Source organism: Melanostigma gelatinosum (assembly GCF_949748355.1).
Source record: "Melanostigma gelatinosum genome assembly, chromosome: 9".
Lineage (NCBI taxonomy): Eukaryota > Metazoa > Chordata > Actinopteri > Perciformes > Zoarcidae > Melanostigma > Melanostigma gelatinosum.
Window position 1 is genome coordinate 24,861,080 of NC_136642.1, and position 22,409 is coordinate 24,883,488.

The window sequence follows — 22,409 nt, forward strand, 5'->3', positions numbered from 1 at the left end:
TCCTAAATTGTGATAAAATATATTTATTTTCCTTCCCCGGTTCGGGGGGGGGGTAAAAGAAACGCTAGTGCGCATGCTCAAGATCTGGGTATTTTCATATGAATTCTATACTAGGTACTCTGATGCCACTGATCATCTTTTTTCATTTCCATGGGGAACACATGTAGAACCTATACACATTTCTTTAGAGTGGTTCCATGTTTATCGTGTCAGTGAATGCTGTTTTACTGGTTTGCAGTTGTATTGCTGACTGAGCAGCTTTCATTTATTTTGTGAAAATTGTTAGACTTGTCCCTTACAGTGATCACACAGCCTGATTAAAAAAAAAACATACACAAGAAATGTGAAGTGTAAAATGTTTACTGTACAAAGTTATTGATTTCATTTGGCATTACTTGACAAAGAACACTACAGACAAAAATGCATTGTGTTGTGTACAAAGAAGTGTATAAATAGCTTCAGTAGAAAGCATCGCATGAGGCATGTTTCAGTGCGACTCGTAGAGCAGGATTAAAGGGCCCTGTGAACGCCACGCTGCAGGTTTGGGGAGGTGAGTCTCCGCCTTTCATTTGCTTACGACTTGATTCTCGAGTGTGTCCAGCTTCTTTGTCATGGCTTCAAGTAGGCAAGTTAAGGAAAGATGCAGGAACAAAAGAAAACACAACCTACATACCAAGTGTTAGAGTTGCTTTTCACTATAGGTCGCCCTTATTTTTAAGTTCATAATCACGTTTTTTCCCCAAAAGTTATTTTCCAAACCCACAAAATGACTGTTTTATGTGTAAAGTCACATGCCCTGTGTTGCATATGTTGGGCATATCACAGCGCATATTCAGGCATTTGGGGCAGACTGGTGTTTGCTTACTTTGGACGATAGTAACGTTTGCTAATTAAGCTCCATTCATGAGCTGAACGTCAGTTTGGGAGCTATAAGAGCTGCATGACTTGGCCCTGTTGAATGTGTTCGTGTTCACAGTGAAAATGCAGGCAGATAAAACCCTTAGATTGACTCTGCTGTCCAACTTGGTCCCTCGCAACATGTGTCAGAGTGAAGACATTCATATGCATTGTTTCTGAAATGGAAAAGAGACACATCATGGTATTTACCTGTGTTTAACTGATCAGTTAAATACACCTGCTTGTAGTTGTCTATTTGTTTGTAGCTGTTTATACGTTTGTATACAATCTGTGATATTTGGCTATTTAAATACTATTGACTGTTGACACCATTCATGAGCACTTGAGGGATTCTTTGGCAGACACACATCGACCTAAGACTGCCAAAGATCCCTGTTGAATCCGAGTGTACCTGTGGAGTCCACAGTTATTTGGAAAAGGATATTATTCTGTACCAGCTTCTTCAGCTTCTCGGTGACCTGGTTTTGAAACATCATCACGTTCTCACACTGGCAGATGTTGTCACCGGATGGTTTGTCTGCAGGGAAAGAATACGTGAGATGAGAAGATCTCCCTGTCCTTGGATCAGTTTCTTACCCCTTTGCTCACCACATCTCTTCTAATCGTTCTGTCTCTGCCTGTACAGAATGTAGTAGATGTGTGTGTGTGTGCGTGTGTGTGTGCGTGTGTGTGGTGGTGGGGGGGGGGGGTGATACTGATGAGTTATGCGTTATCGATAATTGCACAGTGCTGTCTCAAATTGTATGGAGTTGCTTGATTCAGTGAGTCATCGCAGCAGCAGCAGGTGGCAGCGATGCACAATTTCAATGGAAGGAACAGTGCTACTTCGAATCCGACATCCTTGAGCACTTTCACTCTGTTTGGTGGTTCGATGCTTCTTTTGACAAACTGCTAAAGTACCTTTACATATCCTGGACTTGAGCTTCTTTGTAATCTCTCCCATTGTCTCAAACTCTTCAGCGTAGTAAAGGTGCTTCTCATCGGGCTGTGAAGCTATTTCTCTCAGCTCCTGTTCAATGGCCTTGCCAACACCCAGGGCGTATATCGTGACCCCTGCAAATGACAGAAAGCAGAATAATGAAAGGAAAGAACTGCTACAACGAGCTTGGTTAAGAACTGTGTATACTGAGTGTACCAGAGTTCTTTGCTTTATCAGCCCATTCGGACACGTCGTCCTGCGCTCTCCCATCAGTGAACACAACGCAGACACGGGGGACGTTCGGCCTGGCTCCCTCTTTGGCCGAGAAGCTGGACTCAAACATGTGGCGCAAGGCGGAGCCCGTCATGGAGCCTCTCCCCATGTACTGCATCCGGGTCACGGCCTGCTTGACAGTGTGCGCCGTGCTGTACTGGCCCAGGGTGAACTCCGTGCGCACCTTGGTGGAGTACTGGAGAAGGCCGACATGGGCGCCCGTCCTGGAAATGTCCAGCGAGTCCACGATGCTGTTCACAAACCGCTTCACCAGTTCAAAGTTGGCAGGGCCCAGACTCTTCGAGCCATCGATTACGAAAACCAGATCCATGACTCCATCGCCGCACTCCGGCTCTGTCAGGAACAAGGACATCGAGCACATGTTTTAGGTATGTTTACTAAGCAGGAGGTCAACATGAAAGAAAGCTGACGTCATACTCTTGCAGCTCTTCCCATCTTCAGCCAACATAAATCCATCAAAACATCTGCAGATGTAGGAGTCAGCGGTGCTGACGCACTGGTGCTCACAGCCACGGTCCACTGTCTGACACACGTCCAGACCTGAAACACAGCATTAGGACGATCTGGCTGTGCTGCATTAAAGTGTCGAAATGATACATTTTTATTTTATAATATATTGTGAAAGTCATTCAAATTACAATTTGTTATCACGCAAAATTGTATTCTTAACGGCATGTTCTTGTAACTGTAAGTTAAATGTCTTCTGTTAAGGAAGGAGGAGGCTACAAACACATAACAAACTAATAACTATCTGGGATATGAATGCTTCATGACGGGATCATAAACACAGAATATCCCCTTAATCCGGATGAGGAGGGACCTCATGACTGGTTCCAAATGCATCCAAAAATGATGTAACATTTAAATACCGGAGGAAACGGACAAACAGTCCTGCTGATGATGAGAGATTCTGCATTTTGTTCACTGTTACCTCACGCTATATCAATTCTGTCTCTTCAAGAGCCATGAAGAGAGTCAGAGTTAGGCTTTTCCTCACTTTTCTTCAGTTTGATACAAATTAAAATGAATTGATGAAAACAAATCAGAAGCCTCAAGACAGAAAACACTTTGATATGTATCCCATCAAATCACTGTTGAAATATCCTTTGGCTGCAGTTCACGTCATATTCATGACAGTGGACGAGCCTGGACTCACTCCGACATGTTCTCCCATCGGGTCGGAGTGAGAATCCGTTTCTGCATTTGCACACGCACGAGTCGTCAGTGCTCATAAACTCCTGTTCACAGCCGTGTCTCCCGTCAGCGCAGTGGTCCGTCTCTGCAGGGAACAGACATGATGCCTGAGAACATCTCATCGTGCTGCAGACCCATCCAAGCACTTATCAGCAGAGCTGATGACAGTGAATGCATCACATCTGGGTTAGGTGTCCTCTTGTGCTACAGTTAATATGCTTGCAGTCCTGATGGACGGATGAAACAGTTTGTGTACAAACGTTCTTAATGTATGCAGCATTACACCTCATCGTGAAAGAAATAACGGCAATGAAGGGAAATAAGCTACGCTCACACTTACTCTTGCACGTTTTCCCATCAGCTCTGAGTGTGTAGCCTTTCCTGCATTTACACACACAGGCGTCTTCTGTGCTCATCAACTCCTGTTCACACCCGTGGGTGCCATCAGCACAGCGATCGATCTCTGGGTGACAAGAACAGAGATTGAACAACAACAAATGACGGTACATAACCGTAGAAGACAGAAAGCTTGATGTAGCCTGAAGTCGAGTCAGTAGCAGCCATGAATCCCAAGGTCACAGTGGTCTGTTCTGTTCATGCAAGAATACTTATTACTACAATACTAATATTACAGCAATAATAAGCAGTAATGACTGCTGTAGAATATCTATTAAAAGTTATCACAATGGTTTTAGGCCTTTCAGCTCCACACATATACCCAGTATACAGGAACAGAAAACCACAATTCATCAAACATATAAACCCACTCTCATAAAGGACTGGTAAAGGTGTAGACTTGTGAACCCCAGACGGGAAAGAACGGTTCTTGTTTTGACTCGGGGATACTATGACATGCTGGATACACCTCCACATTTCAGCTGCTGCTCTGATGATCGCAAAAGCACACTTCCTTCAGGAGATCGCCCCCACTTTGCTTTCTGTTAACGTCCCCCAGAGGATGCTTTCCAACAGTGGGCGGAGGGTCACTGGTGGGAAGAGAGCTGGCTCTCATTTGGAGGATTGGAGGTCCATCTTTACACCAATGTTTTAGTTGCCAAACGTCTTCGGCTATCACGCCTTCCTCAAGGTGGTCCTTTCCCCATTAGGAGTAAATATTGTAGAAATATCGTAAAAAGATCATGCTGACGTTGGTTTGTATACTTAGTAATATGGTGATTTAAGTCACATAACTGACTGATGGGCTGTGTGAAAAGAAACAACAGAACCCTCAGACCGTGTTACGTGTGCATTCTCCGAAGGATTCATTTACATTTGAACTGGTTCAAGTGGAACAATAAGCACTCTGAAACAGAATGGAGCTGATAAAGCGAGTGAAGGAAGAGGTTAAGGTCACGACTGATGCAGGAAGAGACGTCCCCGGTGAAGAAGGAAATGTATCATTACTGTCGCACGTCTTCAGGTCTACGTTGAGTTGATACCCTGGACGGCAGCGGCACTCGTAGCCATCTGGTAGGTTGGCACAGATGTGCTCACAGCCATGGTCCACCACAGCACACATATCCTCAGCTACAGGGTGACAGTGGAGGGAAAGACAAAGAGCTGAAAGACACCAAAACTCTGCAGAGCTGACGGACATTGTCTGTTCATGAAGAACGAAAAAAAGACAACAATGTTTTTAGTTCAAAACATTTTTTAAAAGAGCAGATCAGAAGAGAGAAAAAAAGGACTTCCTCCACCTGTGCATGTCTTGCCGTCGGGGTTGAGGGTGAAGCCCTTCCTGCACTTGCACCTGTATGAGGCGGGGCTGCTCACACAGATGTGCTGGCACCGGTGGTCCACCACCTCACACATCTCTGACCCTATAACGCACCAACACCGACACTCAGATAAAAGGGACGCAAACGCATGTGCATGCGTACACGAGGATGAAATAAATCGATGGGATTCGTCACCTCCACACAGTTTGGACTGGAACACGGAGATGAGGGTTTCTATCTGGCTAAAGTTGGCCACCAGGTGCACATGCTCAGAGTGCGGCTCGCTCCCTATGGCCTTCAGCGTGTTCATGTCCACCCTGCCGACTCCGACAGCAAAGATCTGGATGCCAGCCTGCCTCGCCTGAGCCGCGACCTCCTCCACCGTGTCCTGAGGCCGTCCGTCAGTCACGACCATGGCGATCCGCTGGATGAGCAGGTCTGCAGGTCGTGCCCCCTCCTCCTCGGTGAAGGCCGTCTCCATGGTGTACTGGATGGCCAGGCCGGTCATCGTTCCCGTGCCGAGGTGCTCCATGCTCCTCACCGCCTGCTCCACCTCGGCCTTGGTGGTGTAGGTGTTGAGGGAGAACTCGGGCTGGACCACGCTGCCGTACTGCAGCAGGCCGACCCGCGTGGCGTCTGGGCCCACCTTGAGGAACTGAAGCAGGTTGACGATGAAGGCCTTGGCCTTCTCGTAGTCGTTGGGGCGGATGCTCCGGGAGCTGTCGATGACAAAGACGAAATCCAGCGGCATTGCTTTGCAGGGGTTCTCTGTGATCAAAGACATGGAGGTTTTGGATCAGGGAACCAAACGCTCCAAACACAGAGCTCAGTTTGGGGAAATATCTAAACTCGATTCTAGAAAAATGTTCAACTTTGTATCTTAGATTGAGAATGCAGTTGGCATAACACATATTGGTCACCAACTGATGATTTACCCGCTGGTTTGGTTTGGACAGTGTTCTCATTGCGACCTCTGGCCGCGATGGGTCTGGGACGCCGTCTGTCCAGTCGGACTGTGTTACAGCACAACAGGCAGAAGAGGCAGAGAGCCAGGGACCTCATTCTGACAAGATGTGACAACTGCAGCGTTAAGAGAGCGCAAGAGAGAGAGAAGAGCAAGAACTGATAGAAACAATCCCACAATGCAGTGCAAGCAGAGAACAAGCCTGCATTGAACAGGAAAGACTGAGACCGAAACAGAGAGAGGCAATAAGGCAAGAGGGAAAATAAGGAAATGTGTTATTTTCATCACATCATTTTCGTTTTGAAAATGTTCAATCTGCATCAACATAAACACAATAACAGTCAGGCTGATGGTTGTCATTACGTTTAAAGAACACCACAGCCCTATTTGATTTTGATGCAAAGTCAGACTCCTAATTGATGGCATTAAAATATATCACGTTGCTGAATGCGATTAAAATTTGCAGGATTGTCCAAAATTGTGCACCTGTCATCTTAATCTCATAATAACATGTGAGGGCAGTCTATGCCAATCAGGCTGCACCCAGAGTTTGGCATCCAAATGGTATGACACATCAGAAAAAGCAAATCAATAACTTCACATGCAACTTATGGGAGGAATGGTAAACAATAACAAAATCTGTTTTGAAAAGATACAAATACAGAAATCTCTCATGTGAAATTAAATGACATTACATTACAGTCATTTAGCAGACACTTTTATCCAAAGCGACTTACAATAAGTTTATTCAACATTGGTGTTCAAGAGAACTGCTCGTCACTAGTAGTCAAAAGTGCATCTCCTTTTTTAAACAAGCACCTGAGAGCATAAACCAGAGCAAAAGTACAGTCCAGAAACAAACTAATATGAATACAATAAGTGCTAAGTGGATGGCTCAGGGTAGTACTTCTTATCTAGAAATAACTTATTGTATAGAAATAACCCAAACTGTTCCAGCTTTGGCAGGAAATGTTGCGTTGGTAGTAAGAAGCTGATTGAGATGCGTTTCCAGGGATCAGAAATCCATAAAAATGTAATGGGCTTTACAAATGGCCACATGGCGGTGCTATTTACACCAGAAATCCATAATTCCTCAATACACCAAATTTCCCTGAAATCTGTTAATTATTTGTTGAAATCTGCTTTTAACCAACATACCAACAACCGTGCAGGTCTGAAAACATAAGCTCCTTGGTATAGGAAACAAGTATAGCGACTTTGTATCAGTAAGGTAACGAGTGAAATGCCACATTTAAGTTAATGAGGGATATAAATAGAGAGAACTTTCACCTCCTGAATGATTGACCCCCTCAGCTTCAGATTTCACATTTTAGTCTATCAATGTAGCGCACACAGCATCGGTTTTCTAGAGGAAAGAGCCCATTTCAAATGTCTGATGAAATGCAACATATTGACATGTGTTTTGGGTTCATGTGGGCTCCACATGAGAGTTTTCCCATCTGCCGCTATATGAAGTCGGCAGAACGCTCAATGAATGAGCTTTTGGGTGTTTTGCTACACAGGTGGTTTAAAGGGATTTAAGAGAGGCTGACAAGAAGCACAGACTGTCTCCCCATCCGGTCCCCAGGAGAGCCGTTACCCGTCATGTCCACTGCTGTCTGAAACCTGTCTGTGATCGGTGTAGAAGTAGCCAATATGTCCACATTCAGAAGCAGAATGAGGTTGCGTTGGTCATACAGGCCACATCTTAATTCTAAGGCAACATGTAAGATGGTAGAATTAAAGGATTCGGGGTGATGACACTCAATCAGCGCTCAGTGTCTGTTTGCCGCCCAGGCAGTTTATGGTAGCAGCTGACCTGAGACCTGCAGGGGTCACACATGCATGTGGCATCCCACAGAGAAATAAGGCTGTCTGGTCTGTAAACATACTTTTATATGGAAGCATATTCTAATTAGATCTGAGCTGCCTGTTTATTTGATTGATTTTTTATTTCTTGTCTTACATTTTTTAATTTAGCCTTTTAAACGTGTTGATATTTTATTTGTATCTGTAAAGCACTTGTATTTTTTTGATAAACACAAATAAAGTTTATTATTATTATTTATGTAATAATAATTAAAGGTCCATAGACCTCCATACTGTACCACAGTACCAAGCTTAAATGTGTTTCACTGTCCATAAGTCAGTCCGGTATCTCTGTCATGTGTGGACAGATGATTCATGTAATATGTACATCATTTGAAACATGTAATTATCCTTTACCTTTTCTTTTAAATAGGATTTTTTTACAGCGATTTCACAAATTGTGTGATGAAATGGTTTCGTCACAGAGCAACCCCTCTGATGAGTGAAAGCCAAGGCTGTGTGTTTACTACCAAACACAGAGACAGCGTGTACCTAACAGGGTTTATGGGACCCCCCCCCCCCCCCCCCAGCCTTTGATGGCCTTTCACGATGCAGATGATGGAAACTACGACGATGTGCAACCTTAAAGAGGTCCCAGCTGGTGATTCCTCTCTTTTTTACCATGTGTTTTACAAATAAAAATGACAAGTTATCCTAAAAAAAATAAAAAAATGTTCCAAGTATGCAAATAGAGGCTGCAGTGCTCAGCCACACACCAGACTCATGCTATCAGGAAAATAAATCAAAAACGACTCACCCTGTGATCAAATGTCTCCTCAACTCCTGCAGGTTTCTCAATAGATCCGCTCAGTGAGTGAAGAGAGGAGCTCCAGCAGGAAGAATCAGTCCCCAGAAGCTCCAGACAGTAAACATGCACGCATCCCAGCCTGCAGTCTGTTTCTATCTGTCCAGACAGTTCCCCTGTCCACTCCCCCTCATACTAAACCATGGAGACGCCTCTTGTTCGGCTCAGAAAAACTGTGGAGACTTTCACTAACAGGGAGCGGGGATATTTATTATTTAAAAGCTAGACGTTGCACTTATTTTCCCGTGTTGCTTCTTAAAAATAATCCAAATAAACTGTTATAAAGTTGGAGTTTCAGTTTGAACATGTTTGAAGTCTATCCTCTAAGAGAAAATACATTTATACTCTCCTGCAGTCTAACAGGTTCACAGTGAACGAGGTGGTCAGTCATGTTTGATTGATGCTTGGATGAACTCCACACATCCCCATTTGAGCAGTTTATGGAAAGACTGTAAGTAGAGTCATCATAATTCTAACCACTCTGGGGCTGCCCTCCACACAATGAGCACATTTACCCTGCACACAGTCACCTCTTACCAACAGTTTCCAGGGGCACATCTGCCCGTTAGGCAACACAAACACTTCTTCTCACAAAACCTTGAGTTCACGCACAACCTCATACCTTGTACATTCAAAATGAAACAACCATCTGTTGGTGAAATTAGACTTTTAATACACAAATAAATGTCACATCTTGTATTTTTCATACAGCAGCAGCCCTCTGGTTTGACTTGTGTGTCCTTGCACAACATGTTTCTGACCAGGGAGCAGCCGGCCAATAGCTGCATCTGGTGGAGCAGACTTTGTGTTTACACAGAACAGAAGCTCCCGTTGGTTTTAATTGAAAAAACACAAGCAGGGCCCGTATTTACTGAGCTCCTGGACAGAGAGAGGCCCCGATCCAGAGTCACCGCCCCGGGTTCCCTCGAGCGACTCATTCATAGCAACTTTATAGAGCAAACTGATTCCAGATCAGCGCTGCTTCTGTGCTTTTGACAGAGATAAATAGCCGGGAATACATTTTCCTCGTCCATCAGTAGAAACACACGGTTACATTTAAAGGTTATGAAGGTCAACCAGCACAACTCAACCCCCCTGATAACACAAGACTGATGGCTTTGTAGTTGAGTAAAACGGTAAAAGGTGATATGTTCGATATACAGTAGGTTGCTTGGTGATCATGTCAGAATACAGGCAGATGCGTTTCTTTGGGACAACTTCCAGTCAAGGTGACACTTCACACATGGGTCACCCCCATGAAGGGCCCCCATCAGAGAGAGTTATGAATAAAGGCAATCCGACCCTGATCACGAGCAGAGACGAGAGGGGAACACGCGACCACTGTACACTCATCAATACCATCATTTGGGCATAAGTTAGATATGACAATCAAAGATAGGACACAAAATACTATTACGGGTACACGCAGCGTGACCAGGATCAATACAAATACATAGAATCTAACACTTTATGCACCCAGGTTCAAATGCAGTGAAATGCACATCACGTCTGGAAACAGAAACAGAGCGGACGCATGGAAGAGAATACGAGCTCGCCAATAAAATAACGGGGAGGGATGAGAGGTCACGGCGGTGGCAGGTGTGTGCATGTGCAGACGATGATTTTATATGCGTCGGTGCATGCATGGGTGTACTGGAATGTCTGTGTCGTCTGTGTACACTGGAGAGGCAGTGTGGTGCATACATCTTGCTGGGGGGGGGGGGGGGGGTTATATTGACAGCAGGGTCCAGTCAGCAGGATGCTGGGAATGTTTTCATGCTGTGGCGGTGGTGTAGGGGGGAGGAGCTTGCTTGAGAGGGACGCTGACGCTGTCATCATACGGAGGCAGCAGCACCTGGGGATGAGGGGCGAAGAGGAGGAGAAAATGATTTAATTAGTACGAGTGAACTTTGCAAGAGAGGAGGTACAATTCATAATGAATAGTGTTAAGCAGTGCTAAATGTTGATAACTCTGTCAATTGCTTTTTGTTAAAGTGACATGATATGACACCAGCTTTGGTGCAATACCACACACAAGAATGAAACAGTAAAAAGGTCCTTTGGGTTTAAGGGGCAGTGTGATGGATCTAGCGGTGAGGTTGCAGTTTGCAACCAACTGAAACTTCTCCCGTGGGTGAAGTGTGAAGGAGAAAGATGGTGGTCAACGCAACAACGTGAATGTCCCCTATCTAGAGACACTGTTTGGTTTGTCCCTTCTGGGCTACTGTAGAAACATGGCGATGATTTCCCATTGAATAGGCTAAACTACAGGATTTAAACCAAATTCCATGATATAACATCTACAACGTACAATCCAGTATGTAAGACAAGGCATCTATCATCGTATGGCACGTTTAACACAGAGAGAATTAAACTGGTGGACAGGAAGCACTTCACCATGAAAACAACAGACTACATTACATGAAATGAATAGAATAAAATGGAAAACAAGCTTTTTAATGAAGTACAACAACAACCTTGCATGCTAGGATGGTGTCACAAAGATTATTATATATTTTCTCTTTTACCGAAGGTAGGGTTGTCTTACTGTTGAGATAGCAGGTCTTTGTTTCTTTGTATCTTATTTGCATTGTATATATTACATATATTAGTTACATTTATAAAAAAGCCTTTATAAACGTTGTCGATCATAAAAGGTGCATTTGCCATATGCAGAGGACAACAATCATGCCTCGGTAAAGGAGATTTATTCTCCACTTCACAATAGAACTCTGTCAGGTTTGAGAAACAGTGAAAGATCATCTTTCTAAAGAGACATTTATTTATTCTACGTCATAACGGAACAGACGACTGTGTGTGTGTTCAACTAGTGGATGAAGCATTAGTGTGCTCTTCTGTTTTGGAAATTGTCCATCAAATTGTAATGTGCTGTTTGCTCTATGTGAAAATGATTGTTCCATTAACATGGTAAGATTGAGATCATAGTGGGGAGGGGCCAAAGCAAATGTCAATAACCTCGGGGAGGTACACAGCAGCTTGATATTTGGTTCCTTCGTGGATGAGCAGACTACTGTTGATCGACTAGAGCTGGAACCATTTGTCAACACATTGATCAATTGATCCAAATAAGATCTATTGTAAAACATTTTTTTGATAATGGATTAATAGTTTAGTTGTGTCGTAAGTAAAAGAAAATAGCCAAACGTACTGGTCACAGCTTTCTAAGTTGTCTGACAGTAAACTGACAATCTTTGGGTTTTGGACTGTTAAATACGGGCTATGATGGCTTTTCATACACCAAAAGATGTATCGATTCATTGAGAAAATAATCAGCAGGTAAGTCAATAATGCAACAAACAGACAATGAACAACTAAAATTGCCCGTAGCAGCCTTATGAGCAATGACAAGAAGCTTTCTGCTCGTCTCTTTCTCAGGTAGAAGAAGCAACGTTGAGACTGTGGAGGCAGAACGTCTGAGGTGTGACTCAACATTCTAGTTTTGCTGTTGACACCATGGCTAACAGAAGTGTAGGCTCTCTCAATACAAAAAGACTATGTGTCTGTCCTGTGTCTGCCATGTCTTAAACAATGTGTCATTGGAGGTTTCAGTCCATACAGACAGACTCTTTCCTCAGAGAAGGTGAACCATCCTAACTCTTAAAGGATGATGTGGGCATTCAGTCATCAATAACCTCTAAAAGCCTCTCCTACGGATCAATGCCCTGAACTAGTGGCCAGTAAATCAAGCAAACAACTTTTTACCTAATTATAGCTCTTTACCTGGGATATGTAGCTTTAGCATCACTCCTCTAGCACCACATCATGTATCGATACACATCAAGAGCTTATTTAAGACCGTTTCACAAGCTTTGTATTTTAAAACAAATCAGGTGAAAACATAAAGAAATTAAGCTAGAGACAGTTTCCAGTCATCCAACTCATGGAGTTTTGGCATTAGCATTAGTTGCATTAGCAAGCTACAGCTGATGAAATCTGCTAGCGTCAGTCGTCATCTCATTGGTTAGAATTGAAAACCCTGAGTGAAATAAAAGAACCCATGTTTCAAAGATGACTAATTATTAAATCTGCACCATTTATCACTGTGAACTGCTTGTGTGCTGTGCGAGAACGGAAACATTGACTAACAGTGATTTGAGGGAGCGGGACTAAGCTAACGGTTAGCTAACGGTTGGGTGATAGTCCTCCATACCAACCTCACAAACAGAAATTCTTCTCATTTTGTTCCATGAGGCGTTTGTTGTTCCTTCATTGCAAAATAAAGCACCTGACTGTGTGGGTGTGAGTTCTGTATGTGTGAAGGAATTTGGCTCATACGGAACCCATTAGTGGACCTTTGACCTGACCGCTGCTTTACTGATGTATAGCCATACTAGCTGCCACGAACCTGCCTGTTGTCTGTGGGGAGCTCTAATTGAATATGTTAGGCTCTAATTGAAAAACCATATACCTGCTGAGGTGAGTCGGGTGTTCGGAAATAAAGAGGCTGCTGTTTTGTTCTGGTTCTTTAAATCCTAAACATCACATAAAGCCACACGGTGTTTAAGGGTGTCGAGTGTGGCGGGTGGAATGTTGCACTCAGAGCAGGCCAGATATCGACACACTTCTCCCGATAGTCAAAACAGGTCATTAGTGTTTCAACACCTTACTTTTTGTTCTTCTCCTTTCTGTCAAAGTAGAAGTAGATATACTAAGTGTGTGGGCAGCGGGGTCACAGCGGTCAGGCCTGAGCAACAGGACACCGACCCAGAGCTCACTTCCTGTACTACCACTGTGCCTCCGCCACGTTATAATGGCTTTGCCAGCTGGGAGCCCGATCCGCCAGTCCAAGTCTGTCCAATCATCCACGCTAGCCCGTGAGAAACAGGCTGCTACTACAGCCCATCAGCCCATCTTTATACTTCCTGCCTCCCCCGACATGATGACTTTACAGTTGACAGACTGGCCTGGCCGGAGGGTAACATATGTAACATATTGCACACATGCACACAGTGGATGTACTTTTCACTTCTACATTTGATCAACGTGTGGTGACTTGTGAATCATTTGGTTTGATAGCCAGACATTTGAATGCATTGAGGTAATATTTCTTACAGTTAACGCTGACTAAAGTATTTGTTCAGCTGTACACTGCGTACGAGGAATGACTTGTTATCTGTCCATAGAACACAACGCCTCATTAGAAAACATTATGAACACTCACACAGGTGGTCTGGCAGGGGAAAAGGTGATAGAAATGAATTAATAAATGAATCCGCTGCTGAAAACAGTCTCAGACTTTCTTCCTGTTTGATTTAAGTTGCAAAAAACGACAGTGCTCAGCAGTTTTAGGAATTGACTCAGCCATGGTTCTGTCAGTAAAAGGAGTTCGGGGCACACACTGTTGGTTTTGTTCTTTTCACAGGACCTGTTGACAATGACAACACTACTGGATGTATCATCAGCACTCTTATCTTTTGAACCTTGATTTTAAACTATGAAGTCATCATGGTGATATGGGTCTGATGGTATGAAGCAGCAGAGGTGACCTACCGTGGTCGTGACATAGAGCAGGATTTCTGAAGCGCCGCGGCCGCTCACGTATCTGTAGCAGTTCCACACACACGCCAACAGGTAGGCCTGAAATCACACAGAGAGAGAACACCATCGCAGATTAGAAGCTTCAACTGCATTATGGCAACACCTTATTTAGCAAAAATCTAAAACACTACTTAGGGTCATGGTACGTGATGAAGCCTTTGCTTAATGTGTCTAAGTAAACATATTTAGCTTCTCCTGACAACACACAAATGGTTGCTAGCACCACGGCTCTATGGATGGCTGTGTTGGTCTGACCTCCACTTTGGTCAAGACTCAAACATCTCAACAACTATTGACTGGATTGCCATAACATTTTGTGTCTTCGACTGTGAGCATGCTATAGTTTTTAGTTCCAGGAAACCAGTTTTTCCATTTTCCTCTCATCGCTCATCCCCAGAGAAGCTGGGGTGTCAGTGTAACGTTCCTGTCCCATATATTCTGCACAGGAACACACACAGATGGCCCCACGATAACATGCACATTACAGAGGCTGTAATACAAGTAGGTTATTCAGAGAACCTCTCAATGACTCTCAGAAAATACAGAAAACAATCTATTCACCCACTTTCTGAATTCAGACTCTATCTGAAGGCTCAGTACATCACTTCAGAGGAGCAAAAACAAGTTCCTGTTGTTCTCCGTCATCCAGGAATGCTACTGGAACTTCCCAGCCAATCACAACACCATCTGCTGAATCCATCCGCTGGCACAAACCAAAGGCAGACAGAGCTCTCTAACTCCTGTAGTAACCCAATTCAGAAGCCGCTTCAATGCTCACAGAGGTTTGAACAGCCTCCGCGGGAATCTGAGGAGAACCATTTGCATAGAGATCATTTAATTAAGTTTGCTCCCACTCCGCTGAGCAAACAGTGTCATAATGCTGCTGATTGTGCAAAGCAAGTTATTCCATCGGCCAGAACAGAGTCTGGGGGTCACTAAGGTGGAGGAGCGACGTATACAATCTAAAATGACTCATCGATCACATTCCAAACCATAACTGCTGCTATTAAAATAAGCCGTTTGTCTTCTGATCTCAGACTTGATACAAATGTTTTTGGTTGTCAGCAGAGCTGCATCATAACCACAACAACATACCTGAGGGCTCTGCTGGATCGTCTGTAGCTACACAACACAAACCCCATATTCACAAGACACAGTATACAGCCATGTCAGTATGCAGTAGCAGTATTAAACATGCTAATGTTTAATGTTTACTGTGCTCACCATCTTAGTTTAGCGTGTCAGGCTGACGGGAAGTAGTTTTGCAGGTATTTGGTCATAAATCACGTATTGGACGAATTGAGAAATTCTACCTGATGATAATGATAATAATATACATTTATTATAAAACATTTAATCATATAGCACTTTTTAAACCAGGTATTACAAAGTGCTTCACAAGACAATAAAAGCAATAAGGTAAGTGTTAACACAAAGCATCGCAGAGCAGATCAATAATGTGTACATGCATACAGTCAGATGGACGTATAAACACATATACCCGTACACATGCTTCACTATATATGCACATGAATGCATATACAAACATAACATTGGGACCTTATAGCGATGTCATCCTAAAAAATGATGGCGCTAGATGCAAAGTCAGGGGATCACTGTTGTTATTACATTCATGTCGTCCTCACAATAAATGGTATTAATGGTATTCATGCTAATGAATCCAATGCTAATAAGATACTTCACTTAAATTTCACCCTCATAGTGGTGCTGGAGGAAAAGTCAGGGTGAGTAGGATTCATCATGTGGGAACCATGAATGTCTGTACAAAGCTTTGTGCAAACCCGATAAGTGAAAACATGTACTTGCCGTTGGCCGAAAAGTCAGTGGACCGACAAAGTCATTATGGTTCATCCGACGGGTACCATGAGTATCTGTACCAAATGTCATGGCAATCCATCCAGCAGCTGTTGAGATATTTCAGCCTCAACCGAGAGGCGGATCAGCTGACATCCCTGGAGCCATGCAGGCTGAAGAGGTACAAGAGGCTGACTAGTCGTCTGTCGCTTCGATATTAAATCCTTCCCCAGAAGTGGGAAACCCAACAGCGACAAAGTACGGATCAGTAGGTCCCATTCTACTTTCAGCGTATTTCACATTTCAACACGTCACAGTAGGAAATAATGACATTTAGCTGCTTCAGTTTCTCTCGCTGTCACACTCTCATGGCTGCCGGGGACACTTGTCATCTCCATTCGTGCTTTTCTTTTTACTATTATAAAATATTTAAACATTTAAAAAAATCGACTGAACAAGGCCTACTGGACAGCCTCTGCTGAGAGATGCACGACTCTTTCCAAAAAGTAAAAGAGAAAAACCTTGTAAAGAATACATGGGGCCTATGTAAAGCCTCACCTGTACAAAAAGTTACATCAAATAACCAGGTGCATGTGTAACATGTTGCATCATACATCTTTTCTGGCAGGGAATAAGTGCTGCTAATTGCATGAAGACGACGTGTAAAGGAAGGTATGAACACTTTACCTTGAAGCTGAGAATAGAGCCGATGAAGAGCAGCACGATGAGGACCAAGCACACGTTACTGAGAGCAGCGATCTCCTCTTTGTAGGGGAAGTTATCAGGCTGCACGGCAGTCCGGAAAAACACAAGCAGCAGACGGTTCATTTGAGGTTAAAGGAGCACCAGTCGCTGGACAGTAGCGGCATCAGCAGCTGTATGTCCAACTATTTCTGTCCTCAACACTTGAGGTTCCTCACCAGCTGCTGCAGGTAATCCTGTACGGTGTTCGGGTAAACCACGATGCTGACAGCCACCAGGGCGTTGAGCGCAAAGTCAAATATTTGGTAGCAGAAGAACGGGACGATCCAAGCGGCGCGCAGCTGAAACAGAGATATGTCTTTTGTTTCGGTATAGTTATGGTGATGTGTTTATCCGAGAGCAGCAGAGGAACAAGCTGAGCTCTGTGGACATAAATCACAGCGTGAAGTTTGTTCACAAATAATACAGAAGGGTAGGGATGGAATCTGGATTCGTTCTATTTTCAAAGACTTAAAACATAGATGTAGTAGAAGTGTTTAGAGCAGTAGCCTGGCAGCATTAATGTATTGTTTAAAACGGTTTATGTTATGGAAATGGAGTATAATCTTAGGAATCATGAGTTTACCTTGTATGCACCATATGTTGCCATCCCACAGATCAGTATCATCAGCAGAGAGATGGCGGAGGCGATGCACATGTCTGAGGCAGAGAGAGCAGCGGTTACACGTCAGCGTGAGGTCACGCTAGCTCAGCCACGCCATTCGGATTTCAAAATCTAATTTGTGAAAATGTTGACAACGTCGTGTTCAGCTGAAAACGAATTCTGTGCAGGAGATAAATGGCGAGCTGCATCTGTCAACCAGACAAGGCATTAAGCTCTAGGCGCCATGTCAGCCTGACCTCATATCAAAATAACAGAAGTAATCATCGTGTTGCATAAGGAGAGCGCCGGGCAACAAAGCCAGAACGCAGTCCATTTCTCCGTCCTGTGACCCGGTAGAATGTCATGGACTCGCACTAGCTCATAAAAGTGTACAAAGAGGCAGTATTTCTTTCTCACCATTTCTTTCTCAGAGTTTGAATTTAGCTGCGTGTCAACAGGGCAGACATCTGGAATATTCCAAACCAATAATCTAAAACGCCATCAACAGAATAAACTGTGGCCAGCTTCAACAGTCGGTCAAAAAGCTGAGATTGAATGAGATTTTCTTTTTTTTTTGCCACTGACAGTCACGTCAAGTTGCTATGGATGAGTCCAATATTCACTCTCCTTTTGGCTCTGTGTTTGGTCTCCTCCCACTGCTGACAGTCTCTTCAGCTGCTCGATGCTCCACTGGCTTCCATTTCACTGAACACATCACGTGTGACGAACGCTTCCGTCAGAAAAAGCAAACGAAACTAAGCTCAAAACTGGGACATTTCATCAAAAATATTTGATTCTACATGTCTCATTTAAAGTCTCGCCACCGAATAAACCGTTTAAAGTAACCAAATATTGTAAAAAAACATTAAATTCTGAGCTCCTCAGCGCAACTAGGAAGCCATGATTGATTTGACTGAGACCAGCAGTCACTTGACAAAAATTCCGTGAAACTTGGACTGAACTGCAGACTTCTGAACACAGTGCATTGAGGAGAGGCTGCAAGTAGAGGTTGTAAAAATGTAAATAGTTCAACGTATGACGCACGTAGAGCCTCCATTTGTTCCAACATTGGTAACACTTGCAGCAATTTGAAAACAAGTTGTATACATAGATTGTTTGACAATTTTTGTAAATAAATGATCAAAGGAATACAACTTGTGTTTTCTTTTGTATGCTTTATGGCAATGTAACTGTGTTATACTGCACAAAAGACATTTGTATCTCTAGTTCTCTCTACTTCTAGCCATGGCTGTGTTTCCATAGAGGTGCAGGACTTCTATCCTAATGTGAGAACCAAGGCCACAGACTTGGGGTCCAGAGGGTTAAGGACCACTTGTCTGAATTGAGAAGATCAGATTCCATAATGATTTGAGCTGTTCACACGGTTATGAAAAAACAAACAAACATCTGAGTCACATATGCGCAAAAAAATGAGTGTGCCATGGAAGTGAGAAATCCTACATTTTGTCCCTTCAGTGTTCAACATCAACAACAACATAGCAGAGGAATATGATAACACAGGAACAGCAGAGTCGTCCTGTTCATTGGCTGCTGGGCTTATCTCTCTTGTCTGTCTCACAGCTCTATGTCCTATTCTGAATGTGATGCTCTAACTGGCTGCTGTGTTGGCTTTGATGCTGAATGTGTTTGAGCCAATGTCCCAAAAAGAATGACTGGGGACTCAAGAAAAGCACGGCATCAAACACACGCAGAGTTATTATGGCTAAAAATAAAACATCCAAAATATGTGTTGACTATGCGATTTATTATTCAGCGGGATTAGTGGCATGTTTCCAACCCGTATGGAGTGACAAACATTCAGAGAAACATAAAACAACAAACAACTGTCGCTACAGCTTGTTGTCTGTCAAATCTGAATATTCAACAACCCTAACATATCTGAGCAGTATCATAGTGATCTTGTCCCTACGGACAGGCGGACACTCTAATCCCTCAGAACTGGGACAGCACAGTCGTTCCCAATCAGAGGCTAACAGCAGCGTGTGCTGCGGCCCACCTCCAGTCAGACTGGAACACTTCCAGTGGGCACCTGGTCCGTTAAGCATAGCTGTTCAAATGCTCTGCACAGATGGACATTGGACATGTCTGTGGCTTTGGGCATTTGGATTAAAAAGGAGTGCTGACTGACGTGGAGATCAAGTCATCGGTCACGGTCAGGTGTAGGAGATTTAGTTTCAGGTAGAACACAAACACCACACAGGTTTCTTACAGAATGCAAATAAGACGCTGACCTGAGCAAATGTAATTATATGAAACAGAAACTGTTAAGATGTTAGAATGCTAAAAACAACAAGTACCCAGCCGATAGTGGTATTGTGAGATACAGAGTACATTTACTGGCCCTCTGGGCTACTTACTGGCGTCATCCATGACATCCAGGTCATTAGCCAGCTCAGCGCTGGTCAGGTGGTACTGCTCAGGATCGCTGAGCGCTGTGAGCAGGATGAGCAACACCACGCCATTGATGAGCTTAGGGACAGAGGACATGCGGGTAGATTAAAGGCAACATGGACAGACACGCACATATTCTGACACGTAAATATTTCACAACACAGAGAATCTAGAAAACCCGAATAATGATACCAAGACCTTCTCCGAGAGGTGTGCTAAACGACACGTCTGCAGCAACAGCTCTGAGTCCAGCCACATTCATACGCCTTTGTATCGGTCTGGGTGGCGCAGCTCATTATGCAGATGACTCATACATCCCCATTGATCAGGTGAGTGCAATGGAAAATTCTCGGCAGTCAATAGGCCTGACACGAAAGCTGCTACCTGAAGAGGCCAAATGCTGATTTATTCATAGGAGCGAGGCAGGATATCTCCACATGTGGTGTTTGGTTCAGCTAACCCTCTCATTTGAACATTCAGTTTAACAAAGGGATGCAATCAAGAGAGGAAATACCACATTATGAGTTATTTCTAAAGGTTCCCAATCGTAAGTATAACCGTAAGATAAATGATGTAGAGAAGGATAAACCCACCTGAAATGAAGTGAGTAATAGTTTATATATACAGAACCCTCCTTTATAGGCCTCCGTCACTTAGTATACCAGAATTATGCAGATTCAAGATTTGTTCAAAAAGAATAATAATTCAAACCTTTTCTGTGAGTACAAATGTGTGCTTTATATTGGGAGAAGCCCGCATAATAATAGTGCTGCACACATTGTGAACGCTTTGTGATGAAGTCGTCTCCCCTCAGGGGTTCTGCATGTCTCCGTAGCAGCAGTGAGTGACATGAGGACATGAGGACAGGCGGCGCTTACCATGTACCAGACCCCCAGGATGATGGTTCCTGTGCGGACATGGCAGCACAGACAGCAGCTTGTGGCGAACCAGCGGTCCCACGGGGAAAGCATCATCTTGTCCGCTTGTCTGCTCACAACCGCGCGAGCATGTAGCGACGACGTCGGCGTTTAAGGACGGAAAGAGCGCGCGCTGTCCTGTTAACGTCCGCTGAGCGTCGGTCCTCGTTAACGACGAACGGGGTCTGACCGTCTCTGACCTGTCCGTTACTTATCACCGCGAGCAGCTTAACGGAACGGAGCGGCGTCAAGTTAACGGGAGGGGAAAATGCGACTTCCGCTTTCAAAATAAAACCCCGATGAAAAATGTGTCGACATAGTTTAGTTAACGTGAAAATGTTTAGGCATCACCACATTCTATTCTCTCATTTATGATGTAAAAGCAATGCTATACATTCCATTAAAAGCTACTTTAAATCAGATATTGAACAATGTGTGTATGTTATCTCCAATATATTGTATCACTGCAACGACTGATTTTCATTATCAATTAATCTGTCAATCATTTCCCAATTAATCGATTAATTGTTTCGTCTACATCTCCAGAAATAGTTAGAAATTACCCATCAACATTTCTTAGAATCCAGGTGACATCTTCAAGTTGCTTGTTTTGTCAGATCATATGGTCCCAAGGCCAAAAAGAAACTGCTTTTATCATCTGTATCATCTGTTATCATCACCGAGTGTTAAAGAACTGCAGAACAGTAGTTTTCAAAAATCTTCCAATACTGTGCATATATGACCAAGTATGATTCGTTTTTGTGAGTAAAATGGCTGCAGTGAACACAACTTTATTCATGGTTTATTCCATAATGACATATACAGCATACTGTACGCAGACAAAAAAAAGCTATCTGATGCATCAGAGCAGAGGCGTAACCGTGGTGACTGTCACATGCTATGCCTTCTCCAGTCACCTCACCTGGCAAAGCATCACCACCTGCACATAAGGGTCATTCAATGAGCTAAGTGTGGAAATAAAGCCAGTGACCTCACGTACGGCCACTCATTATCTTCAATATCAGGCCCAATCATAATGGCATAAGAAAACACAAGTAAATAAATAAATAAATAAATGTTTTCCTATCAAACTTCCTGTTTTTAAATGACATCCAGGGTGGTGGATCCACTGATTGTACCGATCAGTGTGATTGCTGATGTATAAAGACTGTGGGGACAGCTGTAATGTGTAATGCTGCATGACGGATGCACTGGCACTGTTTGGACTCAATGGAAGCATTAGGAGGGAACAAGTGGTCTTCCTCTCGGTAGTTGCAGTGATTCACCGTAAAGAGCACACTGATCAGCAGCTCATTTCTATGCTTCATACATATTGAGAAAGGACAAAGGTAAGAAACTACTGAATGCAATGAGGTGTTCAATTGAAAGTGAATGAGGGGCAGATAGAACTGCTTTGAAGGCAATATACGGTGGATTAATTATAGCAATATTTAATGATTGTGCGTACAGATCAGCAGTAAACACATCTCTTAAAAAGTAAGATATTAAATATCAGGCTTTGAGATTATGTACGGTGCATTTAAATCAAACCCAATAGCAACATTCAATGTGGAAATGAGAGAAATGCAATTCGAATTGAGAAGGATACAACTGTCACTGAACTACTGGATTCATTTTAATCATGATCACCCAACACAACTCACTTTAGAGCTGTGTTGG

The 22,409-nt window shown here is 43.5% G+C and overlaps 2 protein-coding genes across 4 annotated transcripts; both read right to left on the bottom strand.

The window, feature by feature from the left end:
* Window positions 1-357: 357 nt before the first annotated feature.
* Window positions 358-8,739, bottom strand: LOC306782847 (matrilin-4-like). 3 transcript variants are annotated; one of them, XM_079276323.1, is made up of 12 exons: window positions 8,634-8,739; window positions 5,979-6,106; window positions 5,239-5,811; window positions 5,023-5,145; window positions 4,730-4,852; window positions 3,666-3,788; window positions 3,288-3,410; window positions 2,549-2,671; window positions 2,054-2,464; window positions 1,819-1,971; window positions 1,343-1,435; window positions 358-621 (listed from the first exon to the last, which is right to left on the bottom strand). In XM_079276323.1, the coding sequence occupies exons 2-12, from the start codon at window positions 6,103-6,105 to the stop codon at window positions 566-568; spliced, it is 2,028 nt and encodes a 675-aa protein (XP_079132449.1). In that variant the 5' UTR covers window position 6,106; window positions 8,634-8,739; the 3' UTR covers window positions 358-565. The 3 variants fall into 3 exon arrangements, with proteins under 3 accessions (XP_079132449.1, XP_079132451.1, XP_079132450.1); XM_079276325.1 differs by lacking the exon at window positions 3,288-3,410; XM_079276324.1 differs by lacking the exon at window positions 8,634-8,739 and having other exon boundaries at window positions 5,979-6,164.
* A 603-nt stretch (window positions 8,740-9,342) lies between these two features.
* On the bottom strand, window positions 9,343-20,933 carry LOC306781812 (lysosomal-associated transmembrane protein 4B-like). Its single transcript, XM_079274840.1, has 7 exons — window positions 20,691-20,933; window positions 19,779-19,890; window positions 17,383-17,456; window positions 16,976-17,098; window positions 16,743-16,841; window positions 14,193-14,279; window positions 9,343-10,536 (listed from the first exon to the last, which is right to left on the bottom strand). The coding sequence occupies exons 1-7, from the start codon at window positions 20,784-20,786 to the stop codon at window positions 10,456-10,458; spliced, it is 672 nt and encodes a 223-aa protein (XP_079130966.1). The 5' UTR covers window positions 20,787-20,933; the 3' UTR covers window positions 9,343-10,455.
* Window positions 20,934-22,409: the final 1,476 nt, after the last annotated feature.

Coding starts and splice junctions, on each gene's coding strand:
- LOC306782847 (XM_079276323.1), bottom strand. CDS start 6,105: ATGAGGTCCCTGGCTCTCTGCCTCTTCTGCCTGTTGTGCTGTAACACA. Junction 5,812..5,978: donor TGTCCAAACCAAACCAGCGG/GTAAATCATCAG, acceptor CTTTGATCACAG/AGAACCCCTGCAAAGCAATG. Junction 622..1,342: donor GAAGAAGCTGGTACAGAATA/ATATCCTTTTCC, acceptor TAACTTGCCTAC/TTGAAGCCATGACAAAGAAG.
- LOC306781812 (XM_079274840.1), bottom strand. CDS start 20,786: ATGATGCTTTCCCCGTGGGACCGCTGGTTCGCCACAAGCTGCTGTCTG. Junction 19,891..20,690: donor TCCTGGGGGTCTGGTACATG/GTAAGCGCCGCC, acceptor TCTGTCCCTAAG/CTCATCAATGGCGTGGTGTT. Junction 16,842..16,975: donor AGGATTACCTGCAGCAGCTG/GTGAGGAACCTC, acceptor ACTGCCGTGCAG/CCTGATAACTTCCCCTACAA.